Genomic DNA, 13,029 nt, shown 5'->3' with positions numbered 1-13,029 from the left:
AACCTGACACTGTTCACATCTCTGAGCATACTCGGTGGCTTTCTTCCTCATCTGTGGCCACCAGAAACCCTGGGTCATTGCTCGGTGCGCCAGCGAGCGTCCCCCCACGTGGCTACCGCAGACTCCCTTGTACAGTTCGGCTAACAGTTCTTTAGCCTGGCTGGGGCGAAGAGACTGCAGGTATGGCCCTTCGAATGATCTACAATATAGCTTCCAATTGGCAGATAACCAGTACCGAGCGGAAGTTCGCCGTACTCTGGCTACCTCTTTCTCATCTTCCAGGGCTCAATCTTCTAAAAGGAAGTCGATAATTGGATCCATCCAGCACTTCTTAGCTTAAGTGACTTGTATAACCAGTGCCCTAGTGGCAATACTCGGCTCAGGCACCAACTCCACCCTGATCAGCCGAGGTACCTCGTCAGCTATTGATGATGCTAGAGTTGCCAACGAATCGATGTGCCGGTTCTGTCCCCGGGCTATCCGCTCGATCTTGACTGTCATAAAGTTACCCATCATCTGTTTTGCTAGCCGCAGATATTCTATCATCGGGGGATCCTTGGCCTCGAAGTTCCCTTGGACCTGACTTACTACGAGGAGGGAGTCCGAGTATACTTCCACCTCCTTTGCCCCCAGATCCATGACAACCCTTAGTCCTGCCAGTAGAGCCTCATACTCGGCCTCATTATTAGAAGCCCTAAAGCCTAACCTGAATGAGTGTTCTAGCTTCAGATCTTTCGAGGTGATGACCACGATCCCTGCCCTCGCTCCAGCTGCATTGGATGCTCCATCCACAAACACCTTCCATGGCTTGACTTCTACTACACAGGTTATGTTCGTACCTCTCGGCGAGAACTCGGCAATAAAATCCGCAAGCACTTGTCCCTTCACTGAGTTCCTCGACTTGTATCTGATGTCGAAGGAGCCCAGCCGAGTCCCCCACTTAGCTATCCTCCCCGTAAAGTCAGATCTCCTCAAAAATGACTGGAGCGAGTACTCGGTCAAGACGTGGACTATGTGGGCCTGAAAATAATAGGGTAATTTTTGGGTGGAGTGCATGAGTGCCAGCACCAGTTTTTCCAGTGGTAAGTACCTGGTCTCCGGGTCGACTAGCGTCTTGCTGATGTAATAAACCGGAAGCTGTGCACCGTTATCCCTCAGTAGTACGGCACTCGCTACATGCTCGGATACCGAAAGGTACATGTACAAGTCTTCTCTCGGTTCTAGGGCTGACAACGTCGGTGCTTGGCCAAGGTAATCCTTTAGATCTTGGAAGGCCCTGTCACACTCCTCGTCCCACTAGAACCCCTTCCACTTCTTCAGGAGTTGGTAAAAAGGTTGGCACCGATCAGCGAACTTGGAAATAAATCGGTTAAGAGCAGCCAGCATACCAGTCAGCTTTTGAACCTCTTTCGGATTGCCCGGCGGTTTGAGACGCATCACGGCTTCAATTTGATCGGGGCTGACTTCTATCCCCCATTCAGTATTCAAATAACCCAGGAACCTGCCGAATCCAACCCCGAATGCACACTTATCGGCGTTGAGGCGCAGCCGATGTCGTCAGAGTATCTCGAACACTTCTTTCAGGTTGCCAACATGCTTTCCTTCTTGCTTGCTCTTTATCACCATGTCGTCAATGTATACTTCCACCGTCCGTCAAATCTTATCCCTAAACATGCTCGTCATCATTCGTTGATAAGTGGCTCTCACATTCTTCAAACCGAACGGCATCACGCTATAGTGGTAGTTAGCATCGGGCGTTAAGAATGCATTCTTCTCCTGGTCCTCGGCGGCTAGGGTAATCTAGTGATAGCCTTAGAAAGCATCGAGGAAACTCATTCTCAGGTGCCCGCACATAGCGTCCACCAATTGGTCCATTTTCGGCATCGGAAACGAATCCTTCGGACATGCTCGGTTCAGATCGGTAAAATCAACACAAACTCTCCACTTGCCGCTCTTCTTTTTCACGACCACCGTGTTTGCGAGCCATTCCGGAAAGAACGTTTCCTTTATGGCCCCCGCTTTTCTCAGCTTCCCAACTTCCTGTCTGACGGCTTCCACATGCTCCTTAGCAGACCTTCTCGGCCTCTATTTCTCGAGGGGGCACAGAGGATCCACATTCAACTTGTGAACTATGAACTCGAGGTCGATACTGGGCACCTCATATGGATTCCACCCAAACACATCCACATTTTGTATGAGGAATAGTAGCAGCTGCACCCTTTCCCCATCATTCAAGCCTGCCCCTATCTGAAAACTCCTTTCACTTCCCGGTAAGATCTTTACGCTTACCAAATCCTCGGCAGCGTTGGTCCCCTCTACCTAGGGATGCTGTAATTGCTATAGGGGCGCCTTCTCGGCTGATTCCTTCTGCTCTATTTGTTTGATTACCGCAGCTACCAAACATTGTCTGGCCGTTTGCTGATCACCCCTTATCACTGTAATCCCCTCATCAATTCAGAACTTGACTTTTACATGCAAGGTGGACGGCACAGCCCCCATGTCATGTATCCATGGCCTTCCAAATATTGCCGTGTACAATGAGAAAGAGGCGACCACTACGAATGTCGCCATTACCTCCCTGCCTCCCATGATAACTGGGAGCGAAATCTGCCCTTTTGGAATCACCATATGCCCGTTGAATCCCATCAAAGGTGTATCATACTTGGACAAGTCCCCATTTTTCAGGCCGAACCCCTTGTATAGGTCCGGGTACATTACATCTGCGCCACTCCCTTGATCTATCATTATTCTCTTCACTATAAATCCCCTTATTCAGGCCGTGACTATTAAAGCATCGTGGTGGGGCTGAGTAGTACCTTCCAGGTCGTCATCGTCGAACTCGATGGGTTGTCTACTGTACCTCGGCTTCTTACCCGGGGGTTGTTTGCTCGCCCCTCCTTCCACTGACACCACGGTCAACACCCCTTTTGTTGTGGGTGCTTTAATTGCCCTCGGAGCTGCATGGATGACCTCTATCACTCCCAAAGGGGGTGGGAGGGGGTTTCGACGCAGCCGGTCAACCTGTCTGGTCTCCTGATTCCCTGTCTCCACCAGAAACTCTTTCAAATGCCCTGCCTTCACCAACTGTTCCAGGTGATCTTTCAACACCCTACACTGCTCGGTGGTGTGCCCTTTATCCCTGTGATAGGAGCAATACAAATTTCGGTTTCTCCTTGACGGGTCGCCCGCCATCCTGTTCGGCAGTTTAAAATACGGCTCATTTTTTATCCTATCAATGATGCGGTGTATGGGCTCCTTGGACGTCGCGCTGACTCCCCCAACGGTTGGGCCGGGCTCTTGAATTCTTAAATCCTTCCTGTGTTTGGGGTTGAAGCCGTTGTTCCGAGGATAATTGATTATCGGCTCCTTCCCTTTGGATTGCAGCCGATCATCTTCTAAGCGCTTGTACTCTTCGATACGCCTCATCAACTGCCTCATATCCTCGAGAGGCTTTAAGGTCAACGATTCTTTCAGCCCAGATTCTTTGGGTAGGCCCATCTAAAAGGTGCTCGCCGCGATCTTTTCATTACCCCCGCCAATCTCGTTGTACAACTCCTAGTACCGACTGGCGTAGTTGCGAAGGGTTTCTCCAGCCCCCATCTTCATTGATAGCAATGCGTCCACGGGCTGCGGCACCTGGCTGCAAGTCATGAACCACACTCCGAACTCCTGGATTAGTTCTGAAAAACTATGGATCGAGCCTTTCTTCAACCCGTTGAACCACCTCAAAGCAGTGAGCCCAAGGCTTGAGGGGAAAACCTTACACATCAATGCGTCGTTATGGGAGTGTAAGGACATCATCTGAATATAGTGACTTACATGTTCCATCGGGTCTGTCTTCCCAGTGTAGGAATTGAATGATGGGCGTGCAAACCGGCTCGGCATAGGCGCGCTCTCGATATCTCTAGAGAATGGAGACCGGGCAGCTTGACGCAATGCTCGGCTCATGGTATCCAAGGCCGCGTTACGTGGTCGCTCCGCGTCGGGGGAAGTCGATTCACGGTCCACATACTCCTACAAGCGATCGTTGTGTCTACAAGACCTGGACTAATGAGATCCTGCCTCACGGCGATTACCCACACTTACTGACCTTTCCCTTCGTTCTCCCTAGTCCCTTCTCCTGCGTCGGCCTCTTACTTGCAACTCCAAATCCCTGACTGCCCTGCGCAGGCGCTCGAGCTCTTGGTCCCTCTGTTCAAGCTCCTGGTCTCCTCTGTCAAGGCGGCTGCAGCCCGAGGCGTCAGACACTGTCCGGAGGGTTTGATACGACCCTTCTCCGGGCCCAGACTCTTCTACCTCCTATGCCTTCTGTCCTCCTGCCATTTTTGCCTCCTTTCTCGCCACGTAGACCCCCGTGACAACCCTCCAGTGATGCTCTCTGCATGGCTTCTCTGTCCGCTTCTAGACATCCTTACTAGCGTGCCAAGATAACACCACAGCTACGTAGGAGATTCCCACAGACAGCGCCAATTGTGCAACCCAAGGTAAAGCTGCTGGGCCTCGAAGGAGTTTGGGCTCACAATCTATTTGTATAGTGGGCTTGTGGATTTCCTACCATGGACGATGCTATACTCGGCTACCCCGTTCACTGAGTCTCCCCTCTTTTCCCACTAACTCTTTCCTTTCTTCCTTGAGGAGAATTGATATTGCTCTCTCTAGTCTTTCCCTCTGAAATTGCCAACCCCCTCAACTGAATCTTCTCTGCCTATTTATAGCCAAGCTTAGTGGAACGGTCATGATTATTCTCCTGGTGGGTGGAAGGAGGGGTCCAATACTATTACCTATAAGTGGGGGTTTAGTTGGGAGTGGGAGGAAATGAGAGTAGCATTGGAACTGGCTCCGCCGCTGGGTTTGATGCTCGGCAGGCGCATTCCCTAGGCCCTAGGCAATGGAAGGGAGGTCCAATACCGTTTCATCTAAGTGGATATTTGGTGGCGGGAAGGAGAAAATGATAATGGCGTTGGGACCAACCCCGCATGTAAGTTCTGTGCTCAGCAAGGGCACGTCACAGGCTGCTTTGGGCACACCGAGCTCAAACCTCCTGGACGGCATGTGCGTTACCATGTATAATCAGCGTGGGACTCTTATAAGAGTTAGTCTTCATGGGTCTTAGGGCGATTGGGCTTGACGGGGGGTGAGGCCCGTGCAAATATCATTTGTATTTTTGTCTATAATTATTTATATTAATGTCATATCCTATATAATAAAACTTTAATGTGTTTTCACAATATAACTTTTTTAGATAATTGTTTTCGCAATATAACATGAAATAATTTTAGTTATTTATTTTTGTTTATTATTTTGTATTGTTTAATTTTAATTGGATAAAGTTTTACTACAAAATTATTTGTACCCTAAAGTTACAACCTTACTCAATATTTTTTTTATTGGAAGAAAATTTTGACAAATCCATCATTGGATTACATTTTCTTCTTATATCCTCCATACTTGTAAAATTTATAGAATATTAAAGATCAATAGCTATGTCATTAATAATATTGTTTGAATTGCAAATTTTTGTAATTTAAAATTATGCATAAAATATCAGCTTATATACTATATAGTAAATAATATTTGATTAGTACAAAATTTGACATGTGTTTTAAGAGATTAAAGAACATGCAATCCAATAGTTAGATTTTCAAAAGGATAAAGTTTAACTACAAAATTGGTTGTAGCCTTATGCTACAACATTGTTCAATATCTTTTGATTGAAGATGAATTTTGATAAATCGACCTTTAGATTACATTTTCTTCTTATATCCTTCATACTTGTAAAATTTCTAAGAAATTAAAGATCAATAGTTATGTCATTAATAAATTGTTTAAATTGTAAATTTTTGTAGTTTAAAATTATGCATAAAATATAAGCTTATAGATTATATAGTAAATAATATCTTATTGACACAAAATTTGATTCATGTATTAAGAGTTTAAAGAACATGCAATTCAATTGTTAGATTTTCAAAATATGTAGGAATGTTAATTTTAGTGAGTAAAGTTGTAACTTTAAGTTACAATTAATTTTGTAGCTAAACTTTGTCATTTTCAAAATATGTAGTAATGTTAATGATATTGAGTAAGGTTGTACCCTTAGGGTGAGTTTGTTTTCTCCCTAAGCCCACCAAAATGTTTACTCCCCAAAATGGATAGAAAATGGAGTGAAAATGTTTTTTTTTTCTTGATTGAAAAAAATGTCTATGTGCATGTGCACGTGCACATGTAGGGATGGCAATAGGGCGGGGTGGGGCCGAAGAATGGGATCTTCGTCCCCGCCCAGCATGGTTTTGTTTTGCCACATCACCTCCCCGCCCCGCATGATGGGGAAAATTTTCTCACCCCATCCCCGCCCCTTGGGGCCCCGTAAAGCCTCGTCCCACCCCGTAAAAATTTACTTTTTGTTAATTTGCCTTATAATTAGTACAATTTTTTTAATGAAACCTATTTCATTAATAAAAATATACTTAAAATTACAACTAAATTTATCCCATCAAATCAAATCAATTTTTTTTTAAATTGAATAATATATCCAAGCGTTTAACAAGACAATCACAAATAAAAAAAAATTTAAAAAAAATAACTCATAGTATAATACATAACAAAATAAAAGCAGAAAACCACATTAGGTAGAATAAAATAAGCTAATATTGATATGTTATTTAAATAGTAGGGTTTTAGGGTATGAAAATTTTACAATTATAACCCTTAGTAATTCAAGCGGGGCGGGGGCGGAGTGGGATGGGTCGAAAAAGTTTAAACCCATCCCCACCCCGCCCTGTGATGCGTGGCTAAAATATTACCCCATCCTCGCCCCATTACCTTTACGGGTGGGGAAAACCCACACGGGGCGAATCGGGGGAGGGGCAAGGCAAAATTGTCATCCCTATGCACATGGGCTTCGTCCAGTTTCCTTTTTATTTTATTTTTTCTTCGCATCCACATTGCTATTTTTTTTTGGGTAGTAGCGTTGTCTTTTTTTTTTTTCTTTTCTTCTTTTGATTTTATAGGGCCTAGGGTGCCTCTCTTTCTTTTCTTTTCTTTTTTCTTTTTTTTTGGTGGTAACGTTGCCTCTTTTATTTTTCTTTTGATTTTCTAGGGGTTGGGCGTGATAGTTTTTTTTTTTTTTTTTATTTATTAACTAGAACTGTTTTTTTTTTTTTTGGACATGATTTTCATTTTTTTAATAAACTTGGGTGATTGCTTTTTTTTTGTGGTTATTTGTCACTCTTTTGTTTTAATTGGACATCATTCTTTAACAATGGTATATGAGTAAATTTATTCAAACTTATTTTTTCATCCCTCTACTTTTCCACTCCCAACCAAACAAAAAGGAGAAAAATTAAAATTTTTTCTATCCACCCACTTTTCCATCCTCTTACTATTTTCTATCTTCTCATTGTTCCACCCCTCAAACCAAACAAACTCTTAAGTACAACTAATTTTGTAACTAAACTTTGTTTACTTTAATTATATTATTAAAATATTTTTTTTCATTTTAAAAATGAAAGCTAGCATTTAATATTATTATACTCCTATTGAACCACGCCATCATCAATGTCAATAGCACTTTTTTCAAACAAATTTTTTTTCCTACTTTTTCTTTGTTTACAAGTAAAAAGAAGAGGAGTGGAAAAGACTATACAATTATCAACAACAAAAACCCAGGGAGTTGGCCGAGTTGGTTGGGCTCTCGGTCTCAAGATGCTTGTACTGGGCTCGACTAGGTGTGCTCCCTAGTTTGAGTCCTGCTATCTGCACTTTGAAAAGAATTTCCTGGGCCAGCGCTTTACCTCTTCGTGGGCCCACCCGGCGTGAACAGTGATTAGTCTCCGGTTGAAAGCTTGGAGGATACACTGCAAAAAAAAAAAAATCAGCAACAAAAATATACAATTATACTATCTAAAAAAAAATATATATATATATATATAAGGTCAAATCTCAACTCTCAAGTCTCAACACCTACCACCCTTTTATATTGAGTGGTATATCTGCTCTAACACATGTTGTTTAAGTGCTAACTTTTACAAAGTTTCTAAATGAAGAGGAGATTTGTGCATTATTCAAAACATTTCCATATTGAAGGAAATATGTGATTGAAAGGATTGCATTTCTCTTACTTTTCTACAGCACAAATCAGATGGTGTTCTATATAAGCATGAGTAGACATATATTTATCTCTTCATAATCTGTTTGTCAAAATTTGGTTCATAATTTTGACTTGGAATAAATAACTACATAAACTTTTAGTTAAATGTGCACCACTTGTTTGATAATATTCCTAAGTGTTTTTATTTTTATTTTTTTAATTCCAGAATTTGGTATGCTACAATGTTCATTTTGCAGGTCTAATAAATGATATATAGTTCTTCCTATAGTACTTCCATGGTCTGGCTGCTAAAGGATTTTCCTTCCTCTCAACTTCTTCGTATTTGTATCAATTTACTTGTGTATAATGTATTTCTAATTATAGAATTTTTTTTTTCTTTTATTTAATCATCATGTTTAAGATAGGAGCTTGGGGAAAAAAAATCTTACCCCAGTGAGACTCTATTCATATTCATTTTCTATCTTTTGTCTTAGTTAATGTCATCTATTTAAAGACCAAATATATTCTTTCAGATTAAAAACTTCTGCCATTGGATTGCAAGCACTAAAAAGATATATCGGTCTGGCCTTTCCCCCTTCTTTGATTAAAAGGCACATGCACATTCATTTCCCAAGTTGAATGCACAATTGAGACTGAAATTTTAAGCTAAATTTGACCGAGCAACCATCACTCTCAAAGTGTTCATGATAATGTCTAAGGCTAACTAAAAAGGGATTGGACAGATTTAGGCCTGGGTTTGGACCTGGATGCACAGATTTGGGCCCGGTTTTGGCATTAGCGTTTAGGAAAAATCAGTCATACAACTCTTTGGGGGGAAGCAAAAGTCCGACAAATTGCTTCTTTTAGCACTTTTCCCTTTTTGATTAGAGCACAGAATGCCGTTGCAATGATACATAAGAGAGACTCAAAACTGATTGAGTCTGTAACATAGTTGTCATTGTTAACAATATCTCAAGACTACCGAAAAAAAAAAAAACCGAATGATAGAAGCACACGAGAAGACATGTACATAATGGACATGCTTTAGGCCTAAGCAAGAACTTCCAGGGAAGGCATCTTTTCCTCCAGATTCAGACATGTCAACAGAACATATGCATACACGTAAATAAAAAATTTTAGCTCCTGAAACATTCTTCTGAAAATTTTGATAAGAATATTCATCGGAAAATCAAAAACTTCAGTGTTTGTGTGGACTTCAACTAATATCAAGTACTTGTTCCAGTAGTTGAACAGGAATCACCAAATTAAGGTGCTGATTATTGGTCCCTGAAAAATAAGCGATGTAATTAAGAAGCAAGGACACATTTGCGGAACCTATAAAACTTAAAAGATAGTACCTTTGCAATAGCTGCAGAAGCCACTCTGGAGTTATCAACAGCTTGATTTTCAATAGAATGCAGAAGCCGTACACCATCAGCATTTGCAAGAATTTTGATTCCATTCTCACTTGTTGATACAACAAGCATTATCCCTTCCTAGTTAAATCAAATGCCAGGATCATCCTAAAAGATATTCATGGTAAAGATTGATTAATTATAAGAGCTTCTTCAAAATACTACCAAGCATGTCAAGAAAAGGGCTTCCATGGGCAATACCGGTAATCCACCCTGTGGAGCGGTAATTGTCAAGAGATAACCATCGTCCATGTCCCAACATTTTATTTTGAAGGCACCACCGGTAGCCAGGAACCAATTCTACATTGTATCAAATGGCATAACCCCCACAAACTGCTTCCAAAGACCATGATATACACACTTGATAGCCGCCGGACGTTCATCCAATTCCACAAGGTATGATTGTCCTTTACTAGTCTCACATATGAATAGCCTTGTATACACACAATAAAAGAAACATGAGCAATCGCCCAATCATTGTGAAAATTTGAAGGAAATAAACTATTGGATCAGTGGCAAAACTTTTTATTTCCCATTTGACAGCCCAGACCATGAATCCTGCTTCACTGCCACTGTCACTCTCAATAATAATATACGAAATCCACTCAGCAAAAGAAGGGCGACCAAATGGCAAACCTATCCTTAAGGTGTGACAATTAAGCTTGATATTTCCCATTTTTTTCAAAAGAATTCAGATTTGTCAGGAAGAAAACAGAATTGAATGGTGCCATTTTAGTACCAAGAAAATTGCAATATATATTTACCATATGGGTTATTAATGAAAGCAAGGAAAATACTTCAGGTGGAAAGAAGAAAGCCTTTTTGACAAAACAAAAGCAATGAAGAAATCTATTGCCTCTTAACACTTTTTGATAAAACCTTGTTCTGATTAATTCATGAACCCCCACCCCCCTCTGCAAGCATACCCTTAGTATAAAATAAGTGCACCATAATATTTTGGTGAAGCTACTTAACCAATAATAATAGCCTGAGCCTAAAACTCTGGCTAAGGCATGAGAAACAAGCTTTTAAAAATTGTCAATTAGCATAAGTGCAAATAAAACAACCGCATACATGAAGGTTTTCCTTATTATGAGGGCATATGGAGTAAACTGGTGCTTTATGCCCGACAAAAGTGTACAGCTTAGTACCAGCAACAGCATTCCACACCTGCACAGAAACGAACTTTCACAAACGCAGTTGAACGTTGTTTCCATACCCAAAGAATGTGCCAAGTAAAATAAACCTTAACAGCCTTGTCCTCTCCACAAGTTATGATGCATAGTTTTCTGTTTTGATGTGAAAAGGAGAGATCATTAACCTAACTGAGATGAGGTTCAATGTGAAAAAAATATTTCATGGCAGATACACAATTATTAACAAAAGGGGATAAAAAAACCAGTTAGTGTCATACTTTAATAATCAATAAAAAGAAAAACTATATTTAATCAAATTTCCTGTTAACCAAAAAAAAAAAAACTATATAAGTACACACGCATGTGTGTGTGAGTACTGAGTAGACACCACACACACACACATATATATATTTATATATAAACAAACCTCCAGATGGTACTGGAAATCATCACCACCATCATAGGAATATATCTGCACTATATCTTTCGAATATGCAATGCCTCAAATGGAAAGTTTTAAGTTTTAGAACAATGGTTGAACCCACACATGAGGAAGAGTATTAGAACAGTCAAATGATTGAATTCACACTTTCTTAATAATTAAAAAATCAATAAATAAATCCCATCAAAGTAACATACCAAAAAGGGCACCATCAGGACTCCACATCACATGGTTTACATATAATCATTGGCCAACGACGCCTATCATAAAGTGAAATAGAGATTATTAGCCTCATAAATTTTCCTAGAGCATATTTTCCAAATTAAAAATTTATATACAAGTTGTGTTAGTCTATGTAGATATTTGTCAAACTTGCAAGGCCATTGAACAGCCTCCAATGTCCCAAACATTGAAGTTTCTTGAAACAAGCCTCTCCCTCTTACCTACTTCCCAAATTGTGATATCACCAAAACTCGTTCCAGATGAATTTGATAGAACATAAAACATATAATAGAACAAAATTTTAGCTAAAACAACTACCCCTTGACTACCTCAGTACAGAAATTTGAAGCTGAAAAGTATCAGCAGCAGCGGCAAGAGCTTACCAAGAAGCAAGGTTTGTTGCAATGGATGAAAATCCAAGGTGTTGACAGCAGAGCCCTGATTCAAGTTGACAGTGACAACAGCAGGACATTGGACGACTCAGATGGGATGAGAGTCTGGAGAGGCCCAAACCTTCTTGACAAAATGCTTGTGATAATGTGGCAGAGGAGACAGCCGGGAAGACTGCTGATAATGTCAATATCATTGTCATATAAAGACACATCATGGAATTAGAAAATATTAAAAAAAAACAGAGGTGGCGCAGCTTATGCTTTATTTTAGCAATACAAACATGAAACTGGAACATTTATTAGAAGTATTCAAGCACTAAGCTTTGGCAAAGCCTAGATAAAATTATTTGATAAAATAATGAAACCCCTATTCTTAAGTCTTACTATCATGATAAATATGGATCTGACATAGACTAGAAGCATTGGAGGTTTTCAAATATCTTAAATATGCAATAATACAGGTTTATTGACCAAATTGGAATCTAAACTAGCCATAACTTAGGAATGTTAATCATTAATTTAGTTATAAAGCATGGATACTTTTCACATATCTTATTACCTATATTTCAGCAATAATATAAGCAATTCACATAGCTAGTTCTGTCAGCAAGATGATGAGTGAAATATAAGTATCCCACTGATGGTTAATATAAGAACTGAACCTTAGCTTTTGAAACAGTCCAGGGATAGGATATGAAACCGTCAACGGCCTGTTTAAAATTGAAAGCTTCAAAATCTTGCTAGGGTTCTTCAAGGTCCATGTTAATCCAAATGAACCTACAAGAAACCCCTTCATTGTAGTCATGACTTGACTAGATGTTTACTAAGTCTTCCCCAGCAGCATATTACTCTGAAAATTTAGGATACCTTTGTATGTTCTACAACATAAATAATATAATGTTTACAGTTCATCATAAATACCATTGCTATGGATTTTCCTTTGCAAGATTTTTCAAACCTGAACAACGAGGAAAAAGAGGAGATTTGACCCCCAGCACATCAAGTAATTTATCAAATTCCTCATGGATTACCTTTTCTGTAACAGTGGAAACATAAAACATTTAGAATCATGACCATTATAGAGCAAGACAGATATTATATGGTAATGATCTTATTAACGAAATATAGAAACCTGTGTAATCAAAACCATATCCTGGCTGTGGCTTGTCACTAATACCAAATCCTAACCAATCAGGCGCAAAACAGTGGAACCCATAACCTGACATCTAGACAAGATGATAGCAAAGGTAAACATCATTTAGCATGAAGTCACTTGAGGGCAGCTAAGAGTGGAAAATAAATCACAATAAATGGATGGACAAACTGAAGGGATAGG

The 13,029-nt window shown here is 40.4% G+C and overlaps 2 protein-coding genes and 1 long non-coding RNA gene across 7 annotated transcripts; all 3 read right to left on the bottom strand.

The window, feature by feature from the left end:
• Positions 1 to 336: 336 nt before the first annotated feature.
• Positions 337 to 1,200, bottom strand: LOC142635001 (uncharacterized). The gene has a single exon (XM_075809223.1). The coding sequence runs from the start codon at positions 1,198 to 1,200 to the stop codon at positions 337 to 339; it is 864 nt and encodes a 287-aa protein (XP_075665338.1).
• A 1,572-nt stretch (positions 1,201 to 2,772) lies between these two features.
• LOC142635000 (uncharacterized) lies at positions 2,773 to 3,498 on the bottom strand. The gene has a single exon (XM_075809222.1). It carries the CDS (start codon positions 3,496 to 3,498, stop codon positions 2,773 to 2,775), a length of 726 nt encoding a protein of 241 aa, XP_075665337.1.
• Positions 3,499 to 7,791: 4,293 nt separating this feature from the next.
• Positions 7,792 to 12,664, bottom strand: LOC142636265 (uncharacterized). Of its 5 annotated transcripts, XR_012844292.1 has the most exons (7): positions 12,652 to 12,664; positions 12,356 to 12,543; positions 11,685 to 11,865; positions 10,576 to 10,686; positions 9,703 to 9,934; positions 9,445 to 9,609; positions 9,096 to 9,373 (listed from the first exon to the last, which is right to left on the bottom strand). It is a non-coding gene; the product is annotated as an uncharacterized LOC142636265 (long non-coding RNA). The 5 variants fall into 5 exon arrangements; XR_012844290.1 differs by lacking the exons at positions 9,096 to 9,373; positions 12,652 to 12,664 and adding an exon at positions 7,792 to 7,853 and having other exon boundaries at positions 12,356 to 12,644; XR_012844291.1 differs by lacking the exon at positions 12,652 to 12,664 and having other exon boundaries at positions 9,095 to 9,373; positions 11,685 to 11,868; positions 12,356 to 12,644.
• Positions 12,665 to 13,029: the final 365 nt, after the last annotated feature.

The sequence above is a fragment of the Castanea sativa genome, chromosome 5, assembly GCF_040712315.1.
Source record: "Castanea sativa cultivar Marrone di Chiusa Pesio chromosome 5, ASM4071231v1".
Taxonomy (NCBI): domain Eukaryota; kingdom Viridiplantae; phylum Streptophyta; class Magnoliopsida; order Fagales; family Fagaceae; genus Castanea; species Castanea sativa.
Note: the sequence above shows the minus strand (reverse complement) of the source record. Positions and strands in the feature narration are given on the sequence as shown.

Excerpts from the sequence above, each read along its gene's own strand:
- LOC142635000 (XM_075809222.1), bottom strand. The coding sequence starts at position 3,498 with ATGGGCCTACCCAAAGAATCTGGGCTGAAAGAATCGTTGACCTTAAAG.
- LOC142635001 (XM_075809223.1), bottom strand. The coding sequence starts at position 1,200 with ATGTACCTTTCGGTATCCGAGCATGTAGCGAGTGCCGTACTACTGAGG.